Source organism: Lasioglossum baleicum, chromosome 1, assembly GCF_051020765.1.
Source record: "Lasioglossum baleicum chromosome 1, iyLasBale1, whole genome shotgun sequence".
NCBI classification, from domain to species: Eukaryota; Metazoa; Arthropoda; class Insecta; order Hymenoptera; family Halictidae; genus Lasioglossum; species Lasioglossum baleicum.
In genome coordinates, this window is record NC_134929.1 from 1,497,712 (window position 1) to 1,522,761 (window position 25,050).

At 37.8% G+C, this 25,050-nt stretch overlaps 2 protein-coding genes and 1 pseudogene across 2 annotated transcripts; all 3 read left to right on the plus strand.

The window, feature by feature from the left end:
- Positions 1–14,119: 14,119 nt before the first annotated feature.
- On the plus strand, positions 14,120–15,980 carry LOC143211976 (uncharacterized). Its single transcript, XM_076430183.1, has one exon. The coding sequence runs from the start codon at positions 14,176–14,178 to the stop codon at positions 15,319–15,321; it is 1,146 nt and encodes a 381-aa protein (XP_076286298.1). The 5' UTR covers positions 14,120–14,175; the 3' UTR covers positions 15,322–15,980.
- A 1,266-nt stretch (positions 15,981–17,246) lies between these two features.
- LOC143211597 (uncharacterized) lies at positions 17,247–18,952 on the plus strand. The gene has a single exon (XM_076429422.1). The coding sequence runs from the start codon at positions 17,652–17,654 to the stop codon at positions 18,906–18,908; it is 1,257 nt and encodes a 418-aa protein (XP_076285537.1). The 5' UTR covers positions 17,247–17,651; the 3' UTR covers positions 18,909–18,952.
- Positions 18,953–19,052: 100 nt separating this feature from the next.
- On the plus strand, positions 19,053–19,841 carry LOC143211604 (uncharacterized; annotated as a pseudogene).
- Positions 19,842–25,050: the final 5,209 nt, after the last annotated feature.

Here is a 25,050-nt window from a genome sequence, read left to right on the forward strand (position 1 = left end):
TTATTACCCGGGATCACTCGCGTGAGCACTCAAACCAAAAAAAGTAACTCTATTTACTATTACGAATTATCGCAGAAAAGTCCCGAGTCGACTCACACATTCTCTCAATCTGTCAAGCTATCCTTCTTTTCCAAAAAACTCTCTGGCAACCGTCTCCACAACAACTCTTCCTTGTCAATCGCGACAACCGTGGATCGCTTGCTAGACTCGCGTATACATATACATGGCGAGATTATCGTTTTCCATCACGGTGATACGATCAACATTACAAATCGCGAACAACATTGTTCCTTTCGTGTAAGCCGTTCGCTTCGGTGCGAGTAAGCTATCTTCTCGCATCGGTGAGATCGGTGCTTTGAAAAATATATTTAATATATCTTTACAACAATTATATGGAAAGAAAAGAAAAAAAATGTTTAACGAAAAAGAAAATTATTCGGTGTGGGATTCGATCCAGGGCCGGAGATTCGATTCGCAGCGGGAGACCTTGCCGTCTGCACTAATCGTATCTGCTGGAAGTATTGTTCATATATATTGAAATATATAGGTAAATAAAATATTCTTAAAATTATTTTTTTAAGAGCATTGCATTTTTTGAGTTTGTACTTTATTTTTTTGAATATAAGAATGTTCACTATTACATAATACACCTACAAAAGATAAAGAAATATCGGAAAAGGTTATTTTTATTTTTTTAAAGTACGATGCACTATATGTATAAAAAATTCTGAAAAGAATTAAAAACGGTTGTTTCAACAATATCTCATTCTTATCAATATCTGATTATCCTTGTCTAAACCAGCCCATCCGGAAAATTGAATAACATTATATGCATTTTTCCGAATTTTTGGTAATTTATTGATTATTGACTGCAATTATTAAAGCAGAGGTAGTAACAAGATAAAAGTATTAACTAATTTTCGACGGCTCCTATCCATACAATGTTATTTAGAGGCAATATTTCGTACGAAGATATCTAAAAAAATAATTCTATTTGACTCTATACGAATATTTCTTGCACCATATATGACGCTATATAAAAAGTGCGTGTAACATTATTTTATTTCATTCTGAACTGAAGCACTTCCTGAAACATGATTCATTTATGAGTACATTGTGCGACGAGGCGAAGAGCTAGCAGACGAAGTCGAAGTCGAAATCTTAAAAGAATAAGGACTCTCCGCGTCTCTTTTTTCCCGACGCTGTCCTTCTTTGTGTCGGAAACATGCGTATCGTCGCTCATTGCATAAGCAAATATCATCGGAATTATATAATTTTGGTACCATTTTCATAAAAAGAAACAAAATTCACCAAATATGTTAAGGACAATCCTATAAAAAAGTAATGATAAATAATTAAGCTTTGTTGTTTGATTAGTAGTCTCACACCGATATACCCGACCCGACCCGTATCATGTTACAATGTTTCACTCCACTCCACGGTGACCGAAGCCCCCGAGCTTCACTTCCCTTTTCTCCGTTCGTCATCATAGAATAGTGTTTCCTGAAAATTGAATGTCTCTGGCCAGACTCGAGTTTTCGACATTTATAGCAAGCTTGCTATAATCTTATCTTATATGTCAAAATTTAGTTTTCTATTTAAAATATTTTGTTGTTAAAACTCATTAGTAGTTTTAAATAGTACTTGAATATATTTAAAATGATATTGGAATATTGGAATATTACAATTTGGAATGAAGGGCCCAGCCGGACGAGGTAGTCCTTCGAATTATTTAAACAGCCGTTGTGCCATTCAATTTTCGGTCAATTTTCCCCATTTACTTGCATTAATTTAATCATATAATTGCATTTAATTGAAATTGATATTTGAGATTTTTTCCCGATTTTTTGGTTCAAAATGTTAATTACACAAAGTGAAAAACACGCAAAAATTCGACAAATGCAGGTTTTTTAGAGAAATTGAAAAATAGCATTGTGATCATATTTTTAGACTATCAACATACCAGAACTTTTTTTACGACAGCGCGTATAGTCCAGTCGCCAGGTACTTTTACCTGGAAAGTATTCCCAACTTAATGAAATTTTGACACGTCATTTAGGGGTACTCTGGGGATGTCGAATCTGAGTTTTCAACCTCGAGGACCCTGTGCTAACTTGGGAGAAAAAACCACGATTCTTATTACCTTGTTTTGGTTTTTCGCCCATTACTCAAAAACTGAAAAAAAACGACGGCGGGGTCCGATCGGGGATGTTTTTTTTTATTATTAATATCTATATTGCTATTAAACATAACACCAACAAAAATATAAAAAGGCTTGAATCCACTCGGTTGAAGTAAATAAATTGTGCTATCCTCCCCAGTTAATAGTGAAAATGTAAGGGGTATCCGTAGTATGAAGATTATATATAGATATGTTCAAAAACTAAAGTTATGAGCCAAAAACTTGCAATTGCCTGCTAAATGTCACAATGCGTGGCTCAAAATGTCATTTTGAGAAACATTTCCTAATTTTGAACGCCTGTTTATCGGTGCCTGTTGGGTCAAAAAAAAAGATTGACCAGTGAAATTTGAAGGAAATTTAATGCTCTTTCCAAAAATGAAAAACAAAAGTTCTGAGGACCCACAGTTTTTGAGTAATAGGCGAAAAACCAAAACAAGGTAATAAAAATCGTGGTTTTTCCCCCTCCCCAAGTTAGCACAGGGTCCTCGAGGTCGAAAACTGAGATTCGACACCCCAGAGTACCCCTAAATGACGTGTCAAAATTTCATTAAGTTCGGAATACTTTCCAGGTAGACGCTTTTTTTCGACCTGCCGACTGGACTATGTGAAAAAACTTGACGACACTGAGGAAAATGAAAAATTTAATAACTCTCAGTTAATAAGCAGTCTTCAATGCCTCTTAAAAAAGCAATTAATCATGCAGGGATTGATCAGGTGTTTCTCTCTATATTAAAAAATATTTAAAAATCCTTTGACAAATCTGTTTTGTGGCGTCAGGATACTGCTGTCGATATTCCATCATACACAGTTTGTATAGTATATATTATTTCTCCTCTTTGTTTCTATATAAAATTTTATTATGATCCTCCATTAGTTTAACGCCCCGTTCAGCGGTATCATTGACCACCTTCAGTCTATGTTTCAGTCAGACTACTTATTATTCATAATAACTTCTATTTCCGATATTATAACTGTTTTTCTTTTGTAGATTGGAGCGTATTAATGAATTTATTTATATATACATATATAAGGGAGTAGAGAGACTTCCAGGATTGCAAGATATTCATTTACTCATTTCTCGATAATACAAACACGGGGTTTTTCAATAGTAAAAAAAAAACGCCAGATAAAACATCGATCTAAGGCGCTATCTGCCTCAAAAGTCCAATTTTTTCGTTTACGAAGCGTAATTTGCATTATTCGGCAGCATGTGTAGCTATGAAAATAGCTATATACGCAGTTGTATGCTTCCGTATCTCTGTCAGTCATGTATATATGAAAAAACTCTTCAAACAAAAGTTGTAGTATATAAGGAGGTGGATATAGTATCAGAGAAAAAAATTTTTTCAAAGTCATTATTTCAAGTTTTCAAGGTCACGGATGTTTTTTCTATCAACAACTGTTTATGCTATATATGGATTCTTAGAGAGAAAAAAGACAAATTCAACGATATATCATAACGTCTATTTATGTCAAGATTTAAAAAATTCAAAATTTTCAAATTTGCTGCGCCCCATTTTCCCATGATCCAATCGGCCCTAAAATTTTTCCAGATCATTTTTCCAACATTTGTTACAATTCTGGTTTACGGGGCCAAAAAATTTCATGGTCGAAAAATAAGGTCCACCCTAATGTACATTAGGGTGGACCTAAGCTATACTTGGCGAAAAATTTTTATCGAGATACAAAGCACGACGCCCCCCAGAATGGTTCTCTTTGGTGAGAAAAAAATTTGGGCAAAGTTTGAAATCGATCGAAAAAAAGGATCACGTGGCGCATTTAAATTGAAAATTTTGAAAATTTTGAAATTCATCGTAACTATAAAGTATTATATATCGTTGGATTTGTAATTTTTTTTAAAATAAGAATATGGAAAAATTATATGACCTTAATTTAAAAAAAAATAACGATGACCTTGAAATTTCGAAAATTTCATTTTTAAAAAAAAATTTTTTGTGCCATTATATTTACCATATTGAACAGTGCAACTTTTTCCTCTGACATTTTTTCGTATAACCACAAATAACAGAGATATGTCATTTTGTTTTGTACTATTGTACTATACATGTGAATGAATATTTTGAATCAGGGTGTCCCAAAACCCCTTCGACTCCGGGAAATGGGAGGTTCCTTAGGTCATTTGAAGCAACATTTTCCTTTGCACCAATGTCAGCCGGGGCTTTGTGTAGGAGTTATTAACGAAAAACACGGACCAATCAGAGCGCGCTCTAGACGCGCGATGGCACGTTCAGCCCGGCGCGCCGGGAGACGAGCGTGGTGTAACGCCGCGATGCCGTAACGAACAAGAGTTTCTCGAGATTATGTGAATCTTCCCCGATTTGGATGAGCTTTGGATATGTTGTCAAGACCATGATTCTGAACAACATTTCCCTTTACAGTTTTTGTCGGCCGGCTTTAGTTTACGACATACATAATTGTAAAAACTTATAATTGTAAATCGGTCGATGTACTATCTTTTACCCGATTTGGATGAGCTTTGGATATGTTATCAAGACCATGATTCTGAACAACATTACCCTTTACAGTTTTTGTCGGTCGGAAGTACTTTACTTGTCAATTCATATGGGTGGATCTCTTTACCCGACTTACGGCAACGTTACCCGAACGAGGGAAGAAGCAGAAACTGATTGTATTAAAAACTCACTTATGCAGCCGTAAATCCATTTGCTGCTTCGAAATGTGTGTCGCTGGGTCACTCGGTGACGAACTGCACAGATGTCTTCAGGTATACGACAGTACCGAAAGCTAAGGGACGTACGGTCAGGTCGACGAAGTGCACAGCCGGTGGTAGAAGGCCTAAAGGATGCGCGGTCAAGTCGACGATCCAGAATTTCACTTTCATTTTCGAATCGATAAATAATTCGTTTGTTTATTTCACACAGATGCCTTGAAATTTTTCCACACTCACAATCACTGTTCACATTTGTCAACACATAGTTATGCACTAATAATAATTGCTTAAACTAATTAAACGATTATTTAATCTAATCACTAGACTGCGGATCTTTATGTAAAATGAAAGTTGGCTGCCGCTATTACAAGGGACAGGAGCCAGACAGATATTTGATTGTGATCATTTTAAGAAGTTGAAAATAATACATTGGTGTTTTGAAATTATTTTAATCTCTCTAGTGTCTTAAAATGCATCTACTCATGTTTGCTACAAATGCATGAAATCCGCAGTCTAGTGATTGCATTACCTGATTGTTGTAATTTGTGCAGCAGGACAAGGGATATGGCAATTATTATTAGTGCATAACTATGTGTTGACAAATGTGAACAGTGATTGTGAGTGTGGAAAAATTTCAAGGCATCTGTGTGAAATAAACATACGAATTATTTATCGAATCGAAAGTGAAAGTGAAATTCTGGATCGTCGACTTGACCGCGCATCCCTTAGGCCTTCTACCACCGGCTGTGCAGTTCGTCGACCTGGCCGTACGTCCCTTAGCTTTCGGTACTGTCGTATACCTGAAGACATCTGTACAGTTCGTCACCGAGTGACCCAGTGACACACATTTCGAAGCAGCAAATGGATTTACGGCTGAATAAGTGAGTTTTCAATACAATCAGTTTCTGCTTCTTCTCTCGTTCGGGTAACGTTGCCGTAAGTCGGGTAAAAAGATCCACACATATGAATTGACAAGTAAAGTTCTTCCGCGACCGTCAAAAAGTCTAAAGGAAATGTTGTTCAGAATCATGGTCTTGACAACATATCCAAAGCTCATCCAAATCGGGTAGAAGATAGTACAATCGATCGATTTACAATTACAAGTTTTTGCATTTATCGCGTAAACTAAAGCCGGCCGACAAAAACTGTAAAGGGAAATGTTGTTCAGAATCATGGTCTTGACAACATATCCAAAGCTCATCCAAATCGGGTAGAAGATAGTACAATCGATCGATTTACAATTACAAGTTTTTACATTTATCGCGTAAACTAAAGCTGGCTGACAAAAACTGTAAAGGGAAATGTTGTTCAGAATCATGGTCTTGACAACATATCCAAAGCTCATCCAAATCGGGTAGAAGATAGTACAATCGATCGATTTACAATTACAAGTTTTTACATTTATCGCGTAAACTAAAGCTGGCTGACAAAAACTGTAAAGGGAAATGTTGTTCAGAATCATGGTCTTGACAACATATCCAAAGCTCATCCAAATCGGGGAAGATTCACATAATCTCGAGAAACTCTTGTTCGTTACGGCATCGCGGCGTTACACCACGCTCGTCTCCCGGCGCGCCGGGCTGAACGTGCCATCGCGCGTCTAGATCGCGCTCTGATTGGTCCGTGTTTTTCGTTAATAACTCCTAAACAAAGCCCCGGCTGACATTGGTGCAAAGGAAAATGTTGCTTCAAATGACCTAAGGAACCTCCCATTTCCCGGAGTCGAAGGGGTTTTGGGACACCCTGTATATTCTACAGAATAGTGATAAGGAACTATTTCTTATATTCTAATGTAAGACTATCCGCTTTTAAGATGGCAAGGACAGAGCGGGTCACCAAATAATACGCCGATCAATGGTGAAGTCGCTCGCCAAGAATGCATTTTATTAAATGAACAGACAAACAATACAAAATCTAGAGAGAGAATCCAAACTTGACAAGTCACTGGAAGAACGGGTCCTCAGACCCGAAGTGGCTGTAAGGACCCGCGCTGCCAGCGTATTTTATGACGCTACCCCTCTGGGTTTCCCTGAGAGGGAGGTAGCTGTGTGGTTCGCCTGTGCTGCGGACCCTCGACGTTCGATTTACATGTTTTTCGCTATTGTTGTTTTCGTTGCGTCAGGATATTGCTGGCGGTAATCTTTTACCATTTGCAGTACCAACTGCTTTTCTTCCTCATTGCGAGCTAAAATTTGATTGTATGTAATCCTGTATTAGCTTAAGGCTCTTTCTGCCGAATCATTGACCACAGGTAAAGCCTTAACTATATCTAAACCTAGTTTGTAAGAATCTTCATCTTGCCAAACTACTGGATCTTTTTTTAAAAATTCCGTCAATATATTAAATCTACTAAAAAATTTTCGGCTTTCGTCTGATATAAAACCTGAAATGTCCTCTTGCATGTGATCGGCCACATTAGTTGGTAAAATGACAAATTTTTTATAATAATCGCCGCTACTAAAAGATCACTAAACTCAAGAAACTCAATCAAGAAACTCTTGTTCCTGTTGATCTTGTATCTGGGATCGTCGTTTACAACTCTTTTGTAAGACCTTCCACTTGTGGTATAATGACTCCAATTTCTCGACGCAGCGACTGTTTAACTGAACTGGAATTTTGGCCTTTTCCCACAACACCTCCACTTCTTTAACAACAAGGTGTGCACTAGACCGAAGGTTCAATTTCACTTTCCGCAAATTATAAAATAGCACTCCTAAAACTTGTCGTTTCGATGGCAACTTAGCGTCAATTATCTGATTTTCATCATGTTCTAATAAGAACAGTTTTTCGCGACTTCTACTTTCCATTGGGCTTCTCAATTTATATAGAAATTGAGTAGTCTTCCTGTATGACTACTGTAACGTCTCGCGTCTGCCAAATCTGGATTGAACGACGATGATCACGAGTCCGATTTTGTAAGTTGAGGTGATAGTTGATCAAAGACAACACTTGAGGTTGTATGTTCGCTTACTCGATACTGATGATTACAGTTCGTTAGCTCAGACAGATCTAATCGGTGGTTCTCTGATACATCTAAATCTTACTTCGGTGTGGATGTCGTTTGTTTGAAAAAGCGTGATGATTGGTTGATGGAGTTGAAAGTAATTGGTGGAAAAACTTGTAAGAATAGGAGTAGGAATAGGAGTGGGAGTTTAAGTACGGGTTGTTATAAAATTTTTAACGAGGGTTTACATCTGTTTCCCGGGTGTGCGCTTATGAATTTCAAGATAGGTAAAATTGTAAAAAAGTGGACTTAAGGTCCACGGGGTACATCTGGAGGTAACGTAATAAATTATATTGGGTCATAGGTAATAAATGGATATGTTTAAATATCTGTTATTTGTGGTTCTACGAAAAAATGTCAGAGGAAAAAGTTGCATTGTTCAATATGGTAAATATAATGGCATAAAAAAAATTTTTTTTAAAAATCAAATTTTCGAAATTTCAAGGTCATCGTTATTTTTTTTTAAATTAAGGTCATATAATTTTTCCATATTCTTATTTAGAAAAAAATTACAAATCCAACGATATATAATACTTTATAGTTACGATGAATTTCAAAATTTTCAAAATTTTCAATTTAAATGCGCCACGTGATCCTTTTATCCGATCGATCTTAAATTTTGCACAAATTTTTTTCTCACCAAAGAGAACCATTCTGGGGGGCGTCGTGAAAAAAATTCGTTGGTCAAAAAATAAGGACCACCCTAATGTACATATACGTAAATTACGAGAAACAGTAAAGGGTGCTTAACGTCGAAGAAGAAAATCCTGATAATTAAAACTTAATATGTACTACATTCCACGTTATTAGAATAATTGTAGTCTAATTATGATACATTTTATATCAACATTTTTTATTTACACCTAGAAACGACACTGTCTCGGAAGGAAATGGACATTCGAGAGTAGCAATTAATTAGAGCATCATCGCGAAAAAAGATGAGTTTGCAATAACCTCAATATTTTATGAAATTCTATTATAATTACAGTTATGACTGTATTTTTTTATTATAGGAAGACAGAAGATCAAATAAACTTGTGTATGCTAGTATAAAATCAATTTATATATATTATACAATTTATTTTATTATTTGTTTGACAACTAATAAATCTACAAATTGTTTCATAAACTAAAAAATACTTCCTGCATTTTCGTATTCTCCAATCAGTCCAAATAAATACCATCAACGTGTTCTCATATACCAATTTTTATTAATGCAATTATGACAGTAACAAAACGTTTCTATTTAAAATTAATACATATTTTGAACATAGTTTTGACATTTTTAATTTTTTGGAAGGTTAAAAAATGTAATTAAAAAAGTTATGAAAAATAAAAATAAAAAAAAATCCTCGCTGCACGGGGACTCGAAGGCTAACTCCAGATTGAGATTCATACGCTCGACGGCTCGACAGTCGAATTTCAGTTTCGTTTCCGTAAGTCGTAAAGCAATACAACATGGCAACATGGCAAGTGCTAAAAATAGATTGCGGCTGGCACAAGCGCACAAGCAGCGCACACGGATATAGTAAAGGTACGCTGGTGAGTGTAGCGCGCGGGCGCGTTGCTAACACGATACCAATACAGTGTCTTCTGCACCGACGAAATGCCGTCGGTGGCCTCCCGTTTCTCACTCCAGTCAGAATATATCCTAGAGGGCGTAAGAGAACACCGAAAAATTCGAGTCCCGCCAACTCCCGTAAGGCTGGCAGTCTTTAACAGTATCTCGTCGGTGGCCGAGGTAAGCTCGACTGGATTGATCGAGCCGAGTCGAGTCCTGGCATCGATGCAAGTACATAACTCGCACCGATGCGAGCGGCTCGCAACCAATGCGAGCCGATGACGTCGACGCGAGTAGCTCGCTTCGATGCGAGTAGCTTGCATCGTGCGAACGGCTCGACCAATCGAGTCTTGACTCGGCTCGACCAGTCGAGTTCGAGCTTATTGTTAGCTCGGCTCGCCTGCAGCCCTAGGCCCAAAGCTTGTCCTCGTATTTCGTTCCGCTTATCCTCTTCGTAAAGAAAACATATACAACCGTCCCCTCGCGAAAAGGAAAAGTGTAGGAACGTCTAGAAATTCTAATCGCTGACATACATATATAATATAGTTGTAGGAGCAGAGATAGAGAGAGACAAGTTTTTATTGAATTTAAAATTTGAAATAGCGAATAAAAGATAAAAAGGTAATTGTGCATAAAGGGTCCCACCTCACGGATTTTGGTAAAATTTAAATATGTTGTAAAACTCAAGATTCTGAACAACTTTTTGCATGTAACCGCCGCGCCGCTCAGCCTTAGTTTTTGAAATATTTGTGAAAAACTGCAGATACTACTACTTTGAATTTTGCCTATACGTGCACGCCCATGCTGTGCGTTGTGACGTGGCAGATTCAGCCTAAGTCATTCCGAACCTTATGCGAAAGACCGGGTCACTAAAAGCGGTATAATAGCGAAACGGCAATAACGAGCGCTCTCCTTGGGACATCCGAACACCCAAAGAATAGAATTATCGCATTTGAATGTCGCGCCGCTGGGCGTGACAAGAGTTTTCAGGAACTACCGAAAACGGCGAGGAGCCCGATACCCGTCTCCGGCCGCTGATTGGCGGAAGGCCGCAAGCGGAGACGCTCGGAACACCTATCGTAGGGCGCCGCTAGCGAGGAGGACGGCGAGGATTGGACCGAGCCCGGATCTGTCAACCCGGAGAAATCGACGAGGCTGTTGCAAATAAGGACGACCATCAGTCCACCCTCGTCGACATCTCATCCGGAAAATGCCACGAGAGCAACACCGGAACGGCTCGGATCCTGGAATACCGCCCAACCGCCCAATATCGGCCGAGCCTCGGGAAATACAAAATACCGAAGGCCCGGGCCCGCAAGTCATCGAGGCGCCCCTGCGTCCAGAAACAACGTGATTGGCTCGAGCGTCGCCGAAGACGAGAGTGGGGGGAAAACTCGCTTCCGCGTTCCGAACCATCTCGAACTGGGCCACTGGGTCGAAAGACTAACGACAGTAAACACGTGCGAACATTCTGAACGCGATTATACTAAAGTACTTTGCGACTGCCGCCATCACAACGAAATTGGTAAGTGCCGGTCAGGCTTTATTTCGATATATTTTGTGACCAGTTCGTGTTGGTTCGGGGACGTTATTCGAGTTCGCGAAAATTCGTACCGCTGTGTATCGTGGGTCCGCCAGCGTTTACCGTTGACCAGGAGTCGCTCTCCTGAGAGGTTCGCGAGACCGCGGGTCGTGTCGCCGCCGAATCCTCGTGCACGAGTTATTCGGGGCACACGATATTCGTCCGGTAATTCTTTGGGCTGCCCTCGGATCGTTCCTCGGTGGGACAACGCGCCGTGTTCGTTTCGCATCTTTCGCCGTTCGCACGTTTCGCCCAGTCTCGAATTAGGAACGCGTACGTCATCGGAGCTCGGTCGAATCCGTGCCTTCGAAGCTTGTATTCTCACGCGAAGTCCTGTGACGACCGAGCTCGACGCGATCGAAAACATTCCGCGCGATCGGCCGAACAGCCGCCGTGACTTTCGTGTTCGTGCCGGCAAATCCATTGACTACCGCCGGCAACGCCCGGCGGAATGTATGACCATCTCGTTTCAATAAACGACGTTATTTTGCCCGTAAACTCTCGAGTGATTTCATTTCTCGTGAGAAACGTTCCCGTCGCACAGTGCGGACAAATGGCCTAATATTCGGCACTTCTCTAAATTTGGTTATTAATGTATATATAGGTAATTTTTTTACAGAAAATGATATTTACCAATATAATTAATAAATTTATTAAGAAATTAACAATTTTTATTTAAACAAAAATATATTTTTAAAAACTAACAAATTTAAAACGAAATTAATAATAAATGAACCATATTTAATATTAATAATAATAAACTTAGACAAATTATAATAGTATAAACAAAATTAACAAACTTAACAAAACGCTATTCGCTATCCGAGTCATTCTCGGTACTTTGAATGTGATCCAAAACGAATGATTCAATCCCGTGATCTTGCACAGTTCTGATTAAATATTGATCAATTTCAGTAAAATCGCAAGATTTGCTTTTTGTTGTCGTTTCTCGAGATATTTCAATCTCTTCAGATAAATCGTCCACCCTGTATAATTATTGCAAAATTGTATTATGCATAAAAATGATTATTATATGATTATTAATAACAATTTCCATCCTAATACGCATTTTTTGCAAAAGAAATGTATTTCATATCGTGATATACACGAATATTGAATTTTTCTGTGGCAGACAAATGGCAAAATTTTGTACAAAAATCCAAATTTGTTTACGAATGTATATGTATTGGTAATTATTCGCAGAAAATGAAATTTAACGATATAACTAATAAATTTAAAAAGAAATTAACGAATTTTCCACAATACAACATAAAGGCAAGGTACGGGCACTTATTAAAAAGTTTATAAAATTAAGAGTAGCAGTTAGTTGCAGGCTAAACTATGAAATTCTTAAACTACAACAAGTAATATATCCGAATATGTCAAAATCTCAGGATATTTTTTGCCTTTCTCGAGATATGTTAATTTGAAGTTTTATATGCAAGTAATAAGTAACACCACCGTTGAAAATTTATACAAAAAACAAATCTACTTTATTAAATGTAAAAAGAATGCATATACCTTGGTGAGCATTTTCCATTATACAGAATTATTATTGCAACACTGATTTACAATTAATGTAATATTATTTGATTTTTGGGACTCTGGAGAGTGCGACACATGGTAAAATTTTGTATAAAAATCTAAATTTGGTTACCTATGTAAATGCAATAATAATTATTCACAAAAAAAATGTAACAATAAAATTAATAAATTAAAAAAAAAATTAACAATATTTATGCATAAAAATTATTGTTATATGATTAATAATATCAATTACCACCTAATAAAACGTTTTGCCAAAGGAATTTATCGTACATCGTGATATACACGTGTAGTGAGATATGCCACGTTAGTCCGCACTGTGCGTCGCGGGGAATGCCCCGTTCCTTTCCTCACGTGGTACCCTGGCCTCGTTCGTGGCCGTCACCGGCCAAAACGATCCTCGCAGATTCGAATTCGTGTTGAGATTCGAACCAAGGGTTCGATCCTTTCGCGTGGCACGTCGCCGTGCCTGGCGCCCGTTCACTTCGAGACCAGTAGTAAGGCTATACCGGTTCTGGACCAGGGTGGTTCCCCCCCTCCGCCAAGCCCCACCGGGGGTGGGGGGCATTGCCCCCCCTGTAATTGCCCCCACCCCCTGTAATTGCCCCCCAAGAGTAATTCTTCCCCCCCCCCAGGGTAATTGCTCGATTTTTTTACACCCCCCCCCCCATTTTTTGGGAGGTCATGAGGAAGTGAGATCAGCTCCCGGGAAGTGACGTCACCAGAGACATGTTGACACTTTGTCGACCATACCGACAATGGCGTTTCGTAGCCTACCGCCACCACCTTCACTGGAACCCCCCCCCCCCCACCACTTCCGTGACGTCACGAGCTGTTGCGATGCATACCACCACCTTCGCTGGAACCCCCACCACTTCCGTGACGTCACAAGCGGTTGCGTTTTTTTTTAAAGAAAAAAACTGTCTTACTCGAACAGGATTCGAACCCCGGTCTACCGCTTGGTAGTCCAACTCATTAGCCGCTTGGCCAACCGACGATCTCATAAACATAGCGAACATTTGGTATATATGTCAAAGAATAACTCTGGGCATGCAAATACTGCAGCGACAGCATATTTTCGTCCAAGACGCTATTGGTGCGATAGGAAGATACTGCGAAATATTATGTCGAACGTGTTATAACTAATTCGTGTTACTTGATCAACCTTGACATTTTTTTCCAGTAACTGCAGCATTTTTTTTCGTTTATGACGTTATTTGGCCGGTCTTTGATCGATCATTTTTATGAAATATGAAACCCCTTAGGAACGAACAGGAATCTCGGCGCATGCATGAGGAACGAACAGGAATCTCGACGCATGCATGGTTGACCTTGATACTGCTTAGGAATTTCGCAAAACTGTGACAACAGGAAGTCACTGCGAAATATTACATCGAGCGTGCGAAAAAATGCTGTGTAAATATTTCAAGATATTGATGTATCGCGAGCGAATGAGACACCGAAAAATTAGCGGTCGTTTCTGGACTATGTTTTTTTCAACACCGATTGGCTTTTTTTTTGCTGAGTCTGCTGTTTTGGGAGGCTATATATGCACTCCACCAAATTAGTTTTGTTCAGTCGCTGATTGTGAGGCAAAAAAAATATAACCATGGAAGAAATTCAGAAAATTGAACACGATTTGTGGGACCATTCTGATCGCTTAAGATTGCAGGAAGAATACCTTGTCTGGGAGGAAAGATGCAACGAATGCCTCGAGTTGCTTAAAGAACATAATCGAGCAAAACGTCCTCGATCATCGATCGGTATTCAACAATCATTAATCGCCAGTATCGCCGCTCTTGAGGGTTTAAAATATTCTTTACGAAGACGTTTCATACATGAAGGTGCTGGACATACAAGCACAGGACTCATATGGCATGACATAGACTCGGCTTTCAAGGCTCGCATATTAACAGGTGCCGTTATCAATTCCAATTACATTGAACCTCTCAGCTTCCTCCAGGACGCGAGGGAAATTGTGCTTGAAAAAATACGGAACGCTTTGGGAAAACATAAGTCTTTAAAAGTGAACGCTGTGTTTAATGGTGAATTTGTGACAGGTGATCAACGCTCGCGCAAAGGTGTTGGCACAAAGAACTGTGAAATCGTTTACGCAACCGACCTCGAAGAGATGTACGAGCTGTGCATCGTAGGGCCGATCCTAACATCGTTGGAAGAATTTCAGGAACGTGATAGCGGATGGGCATTGTCGCGAATACTCAATCTTACAGTTGGTATCAACAAATTTAACCCACTGTATGCAGGGTGTCAGATCAACATACCGAGAGAAATAGCGTTGAAGAAAGCTACAATTAATGTTCACTCCAAAGACAATGCATGCTTTGCATGGTCGGTGATGGCAGCTCTGTATCCAGCGACTGCTCACAGTAACCGTTATAGTTCGTACCCGGAATACACAAATGTTTTAAACTTTGAAGACATCGAGTTTCCCATGCTGTTGAATCAAAGTACCCGGTTCGAAAAGTTGAATGATATTTCGATCAATGTGTATGGTTTTGAAGACATCTTCGAGAAGAAAAAAAGGGTAAAATCATTTTTTCCACTTCGTATCACCAATCAGAAGAGGAATCGACACGTCAACTTGCTGTACATACAAGACCAGACCGATAGCACAGACTTAAGATTTGTACAGACGTCTCATGCTATTGTTCTGTCACGCCGGATTTGCTGGGGCCAAAGCGGCCCCAATACCACTTCGGTGTCGCGCCCAATGTTACCGATAGCAACGTATTAGCAAGTACCGGATATTCTGTATACCCAATTTCTACTACGGATACTTAATATGATTTGAAGATTACAAATGTATATGGCGCGTGTATTTGAATGGTAAAAATTATGTAGTAGGATAATTATGAAGTACTACATACAAGTAATGTAAAGTAATAGATTCATGAGCATTAATATCTTTGCGTACATTTATATGATTGTTAAGAATGTGATCCCGTTTCTGTTAATTACAAAATTACAATAAAATTTGATATATGCAATAATATCTGATAATTCTACGCAGTTATTCAATATAGTTATGCAAGTTTGTTTCTTGCATTGTTAATTTTTTTAACAAACTTCCACAAGTTTATGGTGTTTACTTTGATTATTTCTGCATACGTTCACATGTATAAATTTTATTTGATTTACAACATTTTTAAACATTATATATTTAGCCGGTTTCGATTTTTTTAGAAATGACATGCCTTCGAAATTTGCGATTTCTGCCCACTTTGGGCAAAAATCGCTTCCGAATTTTTATATCCGGCCCGATTGAGCTACATTTTTTTTGTTGTATTCGGAAAGGATTGAGCTATTATAAAATAATTTTTTTAGCCTCGATAATTATAATCAACTTTACAATGTCGAAAAATTTAAATACTTTCTTTTTTTACGTTTTTTAGATGAGGGGCCAGAGTGATTTAAATTTTAAAAAAAATATAGTAAAAATATATTCCTTGAAGTTTCCCCTTCAAAAAGAGCACTTGGAAACGATGGCGATTCGAAAATTGGTGTTACAATGAGCTGGGAAAGTACGCGGTGTACCCCCGTTTCAGGTAGAGGCGAGTCGAGCGCACCGCTATTATGGTCCGTTGTCTATACCGCAGGCCTCGAGAAAATACCAGCAGACTGTTTACGACTAAATGATCCTATTTATACCTCGAGAACAATATTAGTGACCACTCTTGGCCAACGACACCTTTTTAAGTAAAAATTAAAAACCCTGAAACTCGCATCGGTTTGAATATAAGTCGAAAAAAAGGAATAACTAAACCTAAAATTGCATCCGTTCAGAAAGGAAAGCGCGTCATTTTTAATATACAAATATCAGCCTACACATGCCGTGCATGATTGATTACACTTTTCTTAATACTTCCGTATCGGAAAATAATACCTTTCGTATTCAAATTTAAATTAATTAGTTTGATACGTTAACATTTGTTACCAAGATGAACAAAACATAATTTTTAAAACTATACTTTTGTTCTGTAGATTACTTAAGTGAACGTCGTACATATATAATTAGGTTTACGTGAATGCATTAAACAATCTGCGAATTAAAAATATCGAAACATTAAAAAATTTTATATTTACATAAACAATTAAAAACATTAAAAAGATTTTTTAACAAGTCAACGAATATTTAGATAATCGTTTAATAAAATTATTAACGAATGAAAATTCTATACTTTAAATTAAGGAGCAATGTGACTCTGAATTTCGACAGCTCCGGAAAGCAGACAAGAAACCGCTGAAACGCTTTCGATGCGGGCAGGCGGGCATCGACGGTTACTGTACGAATATAATCCGGCAACATTGCACTTTTAAAGCTGACAACGCTGTAAAATCTAGCGTCCTGAGCCAAACACCTTCCGCGTTGTAACGTCATGTAGTTCACTAGCTGACCGTTCCATTTCGATAGAGTCCGCTGTCGTGCTAGGGCATTTTCTACAGGGTCGGTAATTCAGGATCCCGGCGCGACTGAACAATAGCATGCACAGTCTGTACAAATCTTAAGTCTGTGCCGATAGTATTGTGGGGCATTATGTGTAGATTAAGAACCTATCACGACTCGTTAGCGCACAGTTGAGCAAAAACGCTCATATGAAATTCATCTGTGTTCGGTATGTACACATTTACAAAAGTATCATGGTATATTATAACACATGAAAATAAATTTTTTTTCTTTTTTTTCAGGTGTTTGCATTACTTTCCTTCCAACGAAAGATTGCGGGCCCATGAACGAGACTGTGCAAAGAACTGAATCGCTGCGCCATTGTATTACCTACTGAGGACGACAAATGGCTCTCCTTCGGTAACTGTATGTGGAAAGAACCGCTTCGATTTGTGGTGTACGCAGACCTAGAATGTACTCTGGAGAAGATGGAAGATTGCGGGGAGGGGAAACTTCAATCACATAGAGTATTTAGCATCGCATACTATGTGCATTGTTCATATGATGCATCTCTATCGGTATATCGATGTCGTCGCGTTGCGAAGTGCGTCTCATGGTTCGTTGGAGAATTGTAAAATTTAGCATATTTTGTTAAATGTGCTTTATCTAGTAATGTACCCATGAAGCAGCTAACAAATGAACAGTGCGAGGCATTTATCAACGCAGCGCATTGCCACATTTGTGAAAAGCCATTTGAGGGAAACGATATACGGGTGCGCGATCATTGCCATCTAACAGGACGATATAGAGGCCCCGCACATCAAGATTGCAATTTAAATTACAAAAATTCGTTTTGTATTCCAATAGTTTTCCATAATTTATCCGGGTACGATTCGCATTTTATTATTGAAGAAATCGCTAATGCATTTGAGGGTAATGTCGACGTATTACCTATAACTAAAGAGAAATATATTTCGTTTACCAAAAATGTTAAAGATCGGGAATCAGATTCGCGTAATTCTATTAAATTAAGATTCATCGATTCGTACAAATTTTTGAATACGAGTCTGGACAAATTAGCATCTTTTCTCGAGAAAAATAAATTGACAATTTTACGTTCAGAATTTAAAAATCTTTCAATAGAAAATTTCATGTTGTTGACGCGAAAGGGTGTCTTTCCGTATGAATACCTGGATTGCGTAGATAAATTAGACGATCTCTGTTTGCCGCCGCTCGAGTCATTTTACAGTTCGCTGACATGCGAAACCGTATCGGAACGTGACTATGCGCATGCCGAGAATGTGTGGCAGCGGTTTAACATAAAGACCTTGGGTGAATACAGCGATTTGTATTTGAAAACTGATGTTTTGTTATTGACTGACGTTTTTGAAAATTTTCGTAAAACGTGCATTAAGAGCTACGGTTTAGATACAGCATACTATTACACGTTACCAGGTTTCACGTGGGATGCTATGCTGAAACATACAAAAATTAGGTTTGAATTATTAACTGATATCGATATGGTGATGTTTATCGAACGTGGTATACGCGGCGGTTTGAGCCAATGTTCCGGTAGATATGCTGAAGCCAATAACAAGTACATGCAGTCGTACGATCCATCGAAACCATCATCATACTTGATGTATTTTGATGTAAACAATTTGTATGGATGGGCAATGTGTCAGCCTTTGCCATATGCCGAATTTCAATGGGTTAACAACATTGAAAGTTTTGACATATCTTTGATTGCTGCTGATTCACCCATAGGCTACATTCTCGAGGTGGATCTAGAATATCCGCAAAGTCTGCATGATGCTTACGCTGACCTACCATTCTGTCCAACACGTGCTAAACCACCTGGCAAAAGAGAGGCCAAGTTGCTTGCAACGTTACATGATAAGCAGCGTTACGTGATACACTATTATAACCTGCAGTAGTGCACGCGCCACGGTCTTCGTATTACAAAGATTCATCGAATCCTCCAATTCGCACAGTCTCCATGGCTCCGCGAATACATAGAATTAAATACCCTGTTTAGAACAAATGCCAGTAACGATTTTGAAAAGAATTTGTACAAATTGATGAACAACGCGGTATTCGGTAAAACTATGGAAAATGTTCGGAATCATGTAGACGTAAAACTCGTGACACATTGGGATGGGCGATATGGTGCAGAGGCAATGATCGCGAAACCAAATTTCCACAGCCGCTGTGTATTTTCCGAAAACTTGGCTGCTGTGGAGTTGCGCAAAGTCATGGTGAAATTCAACAAGCCAATCTATGTGGGTATGTGCATATTAGATATATCCAAAACCTGCTTGTACGAATTTCATCATGAGTATATGGTTCCTCAATATGGTAAAACTTGTAAGGTAATGTACACAGACACCGACAGCTTAATTTATCATATTATGTGTGAGGACATTTATGAAACCATGTGGCGCCATATTAACCGTTTCGACACAAGCGATTATCCGATAGAGAATAAGTATAATATCCCACTTGTAAATAAAAAGGTTCCCGGCTTGATGAAAGACGAGAACAATGGGATGATAATGACAGACTTTGTTGGGCTAAGAGCAAAAATGTATACATTGCGTGTTGATGGAGAATCTGATACAAAAAAAGCAAAAGGTGTAAAGACTAGCGTTGTAAGGACAACGATAACGTTTGATGATTACATGCGATGTTTGCAAGATGAAATGGCTATGAGTCGTACATAGACATGTATACGATCGAAATTGCACAAAGTGTATACTATATCAGAGCGCAAAATTGCTCTCAGTCCATATGATGACAAACGGTATATCATACCCAACTCAACAGAAACATTGCCGTGGGGCCATTATCAAATTCCTTCGCAGCTATAAAATTGTTTATATTCAATGTAAATAGAAGATTATATATATTTTTTTTTTCATTAAATAGGTTAAATTGTTCATAATAAATATAAAATTGTTTATATTCAATGTAAATAGAAGATTATATATATATTTTTTTCATTAAATAGGTTAAATTGTTTATAAATGTTCATAATAAATGTTCATAATAAATATAAAATTGTCTATATTCAATGTAAATAGAAGATTATATTTTTTTTTTCATTAAACAGGTTAAATTGTTTATAATAAGTGTTCATAATAAATGTTTATAATACATTGTCTTTATTTATCCATGAATTATTTACATTACTCAATCCTAACCATTTTACATACACCTTATTTCCTTTTCTACGCAACACTTTCTCCACTAGGTGTACATCTGGATTGGCAACGCGATGCAATTCGTGTTCATAGAATCCTCCAGCAACGGGATTTCCACAGGAATCTTGCAGTAGATAAGTTACCGGATTAGTTGCTTGTACCTTGACTATCTCAAACACCTCAGTGGTCCAATTTGGTGTGTAACCTTTATCGAAAATGGTCTTAAATTTGCTGATGCGTACAGACTGCCCCACGTTGAATTTCGCCGGTGCAGCAATCTTTATGTTGTTATACGCTGTGTATAAGAGTCTGTTGGAAATGGTAGGGGTGACATCACACGGTCGCATTCCAATAGTTCTATGCTTTTGTGCATTGTACTTTGCAACTAGATGAGGTAGCACATTGATCCATTTATAGGTTCCATTAAGTGTAAACTCTTTCCACATGCTATTCTTCAATGTGCGATTGAACCGTTCTACGATGGAAGCTTTCATAACCGAATATGTAGAATAATGATTAATGCCATGTTTCGTCAAAAGTTTATGCATCTCACTGTTGTAAAATTCCTTTCCCTGATCGGTTTGTAAATTTTTCGGACATCGATTTCGAAATATCATTCTGAACGCTGCAGCTACCTCGCCCCCACTTTTAGTCTTGAGCGGTACGCCCCATGCATATTTGGATAACACATCGATAACGGTTAATATGTACTTATTACCACCATTTATGCGTGCGTGAGGCTGCATATCTACGAGATCGGCTTGCCATAGATCGTCATACCCATGGACTAAAACTCGACGTCGTAGAAAAATCCGTCTGGCGGGGGCATGCAGTTCCTCCACTAATTGCGTCTTCTCTTTGCTCATGTTCAGGATTTAGGATTAAACAAAAGAAATTTAAAATGCATAAAAATAATCGCATGATCCGATCCATGAACTTTACATTGACATTGCGATTGGTATCTTGCGAATGCATTCTCGCCGGAAACTGACATCTTTCAAAATATGTAAATATATTTATATCATTCGACGTAATGTATGAACTTTAACCATTATTTCTTTCAAAGCTTTCAGAAAAAATTGGTCCCTCATTTCTGTTCAATGATGTCATTCTTACAATTGTATCATGCATCATCTCGAGTATGTGTTCACGTAAGAATTTGAGTTTGGTTAGTATTTCTTTCCGCAGCTTGGAACTCTTGGCATCACATGCTTTCAAAATATGTGTCATTTTTTTGTCCATGTATACCTTATTCACAGCATCGGCATCATTCGTCGGGCTTGCTAAACGTCTTATCTTTCGATCTCTCGCGTCGAAAGCATCGCCATCGAGGCAAAGTGCGCTCGATCGCACGTAATTCTTGCATGTTTCACCATCTTTATTTGACTCGTTTCGGAGCATAGCACCGAACTTGTTGATAGGCATCATGAAAAGGTACTGATGAACATGATCAGAACGGTCTTTAATTTATAATCAAACCCGCTTCTCGGAGCTCCTCGATTATTGAAACAATTTCATTATCATGTCCGGTATGCCCAGCAGCTCGCGATGACACCAGTAATCTTATTCTATCCACTAATTCATTCGGATCATCCTGTTGCGAATATTCGTAAATTTAAATTAGCGCGGGAGTCGAGTGCGATTACAGCGCCCAGCGAGGGCAAGTGTGTGGACGAAGGAGAAAACTGTGAGTGAGAGACAATGCTGCTGTTCGTGAAGACGCCGTATACGAAAGACGGGTTTTTCCTATATATATATCTATTGTGATTAAATAAATGAGTTAAAGTGCAATAAGAAGAGAAATATTAATTATCCACAAACTTTAACATGGTAGCAGAGCGTGGTTGTCAAAATTTTGCTTCGTTAACGATAATCGTGTGTGTGAAAGACATAGCCAGTGGGAGCACGTGGCAGGAAAATGAAATCCAGTAATGGGAAAGAAATCTCCAGTGAATGAAGAAAAATTAAAGAAGAAACTGTTGAAGAAATTTGTGCTAGTTGCAGCAGGAGTAATATTTTTGAGAAATTTGATATACAAGGATAAAGGAATTGCGAACGGAGACAAGATGGCTCAACGTGCTACAGTCGACGAAGTAAAAATTTTCTTACCTGTATTTGACGGGTAAGGCTATCAGATGTGGAGAAAAAGGATATTAATCTTTTTAAGGATGAAAGAATGTGAAAAAGTAGTCACTGGGGTAAGAGGAAACGAAGAAGAGGCTACATGGAAAAGGTTAGAATTGAAAGCAGTTAATTATATATATAGCGCTATTTCTGATCGACAGATGGAGTTCATTTGTGATGAGGAAATACCACGTGCGATTATACACAAATTTGATAGAATGTATCTAAGAAAATCAACGGCTCTGCAAATTTGTGTGCGAAGTCAGTTAGAAAAAATAAAGTTAACTGACTACTCTGAAAGTGGAGAATTTTTCAGTGCATTTGAAAAATTAATTATTGATTTAAAAGGTGCTGGTGCGACAGTCACGGAAAAGGAAAAGTTAAATTATTTGCTAAGAACTTTGACAAGTTCTTTGAGTCACATTGGTGATCTTATTGACGTTATGAAAACAGAAGATCAGACAGTCGAATTTGTTGAAAATAAAATTAAATCGTTTGAACAACAAAATAAAAACAATGGTAGAAGAGGTGAATACAGTTCTAATGCGTTCAAGAGTGAAAGAAGAAGAGACGGAAGATGTTTCAAATGCGGCAAACAAGGACATTACATAAACGAGTGTACATATATGAGTTTTTCTGCAAATCCGGTACGTGGAGGTGCAAGAGGAAGTCAAAGACGAGGAGGTGGAAATTTTCAAGAGACGGAGCAAAGGCATCGCCCTCATCGAGGCACATGGCAACGTGGTTACAGCTCTTGGCAGCGAGGAGGTACACAGCTTGCAGGCCCACGACGTTTCAATAACAACAATAGCGAGCGAAATGAAGATTGTAATTCCTTTTATGTAGAAGTCAACAGCAAAAATGAAGGTAATAATGTCGAAGTAAACAATTGCGAAAGTCAGGTCGAGTGGATATTAGACAGTGGATGCACTGATCATATAATTAATAATGATAGTTATTATAATGAGTCGATTGTTTTGCAGAATCCTGTAAATGTAAAGATAGGAGATGGTAGAATGCTGAAAGCAACAAAAGTTGGACAAGTAATTTGTAACTTTATTCTTGATGACAGAAAGCATGAGGTGACGATTAAAGATGTGTTTTTTGTAAAAGAAATGGACAGAAACTTAATAAGTTATGGAAAGGTAACTGTTAACAATAAGATTGTTTCAATAGGAAAATTATCTACAATATTCAATCAAAAGAGAGAATTGATTGCAGTAGCTGAGAAAGTGAATAATTTATATAAAATGCAAGGTTTCGTCAAAGTAAAGTCCACTTATAATTCAGAAAAAATGCTTAATAAAATGACGGTTAAAGAAAGATTTCATAGGTTACTTGGCCATACAAATTTCAAATATTTAAACATTCTGAGTAAAGAAAAATTAGTCGATGGTATACCGGAACAAATGGAAGAAGATTATTTAAAATGTGGTACATATATTCAGAATAAAATGCACAACATAGGTTTTGTAAAAAAATAGACATAGAGCTCAAGATATATTAGAAATTATTCATGCGGACTTAAATGGCCCACACCGAACAGTAGGTTTCAATGGAGAAAATTATTTTTTGACTATCATTGATGATTATAGTAAAATTGTAACTGTTCATCCGATTAAGTCTAAAGATGAAGTTCATGCATGTTTTGTAAAATATATAAATTTGGTTGAAAATTTAACTAGAAAAAGAATAAAGAAACTTAGGTGCGATAATGGAAAGGAATTTTTAAATAATAATATGTACCAACTCGCAAAAGAAAAAGGAATTTATATTGAACCGTGTCCACCTTATGTACACGAGCTGAATGGAACAGCCGAAAGGTACAATAGGTCGATCATGGATACCGCTAGATGTCTATTGTCAGATTCTAAGTTAAACAAAAGATTTTGGCCCGAGGTAGTGAAGACTGTTGCCTATTTGAAAAACAGAACTCTAGCAAACACTTTGGAAAGAAAGACACCTTATGAAATTTTTATTGGTAAGAAACCAAATATCAGTAACTTAAAATTATTTGGGAGCAAAGTCTTTGTTAGAGTACCAGAAAGCAAAAGAAATGATAAATGGGATAGGAAAGCTGATGTAGGCATCCTAATAGGTTATGAAAATGTAGGATATAGAATATTAGTAAATAACAAAGTCATTGTTGCTCATCATGTTGATATTGTAGAAGAAAGTGCAAACTTAGTAGGTTTTAATGGAAATAATGAAATAAATGAAAATTCTGAAAGTGAAAGTGTAAACTCAGATAATAGTAACCAAAAGATTGAAGATTTAGATGATAACAGTAATAAGGAGTCAACGCCTGAATTAAGGAGGACTACTAGGAATAGAAGGCAACCAGATCGATATGCACCTGAAACAAATGTTAGTTGTATCTATGTAAATTATGTAAATGCAGAAAGTCCAGTAAATTTTAGTGAAGCGATGGAGAGCAGCGAGAGTAATGAATGGAGAAAAGCAATGGATCATGAAATCCAATGCCTAAAGAAAAATGATACTTGGGAACTTGTTCCTAAACCAGATAGTAAGAAAGTTATTGATTTAAAATGGATTTTCACAAAAAAGAATGATAATAGATTTAAAGCGAGATTAGTAGTTAGAGGTTTCCAGCAAAGAGAAAAGTTAACCGACATATATTCGCCGGTAGCAAAAATGCAGACATTGAAAGTATTATTAGTGTATTGTATGCAATATAATTTAATTATAAACCAAATGGATGTTGAATCTGCGTTTTTGAATGGAAAAATTG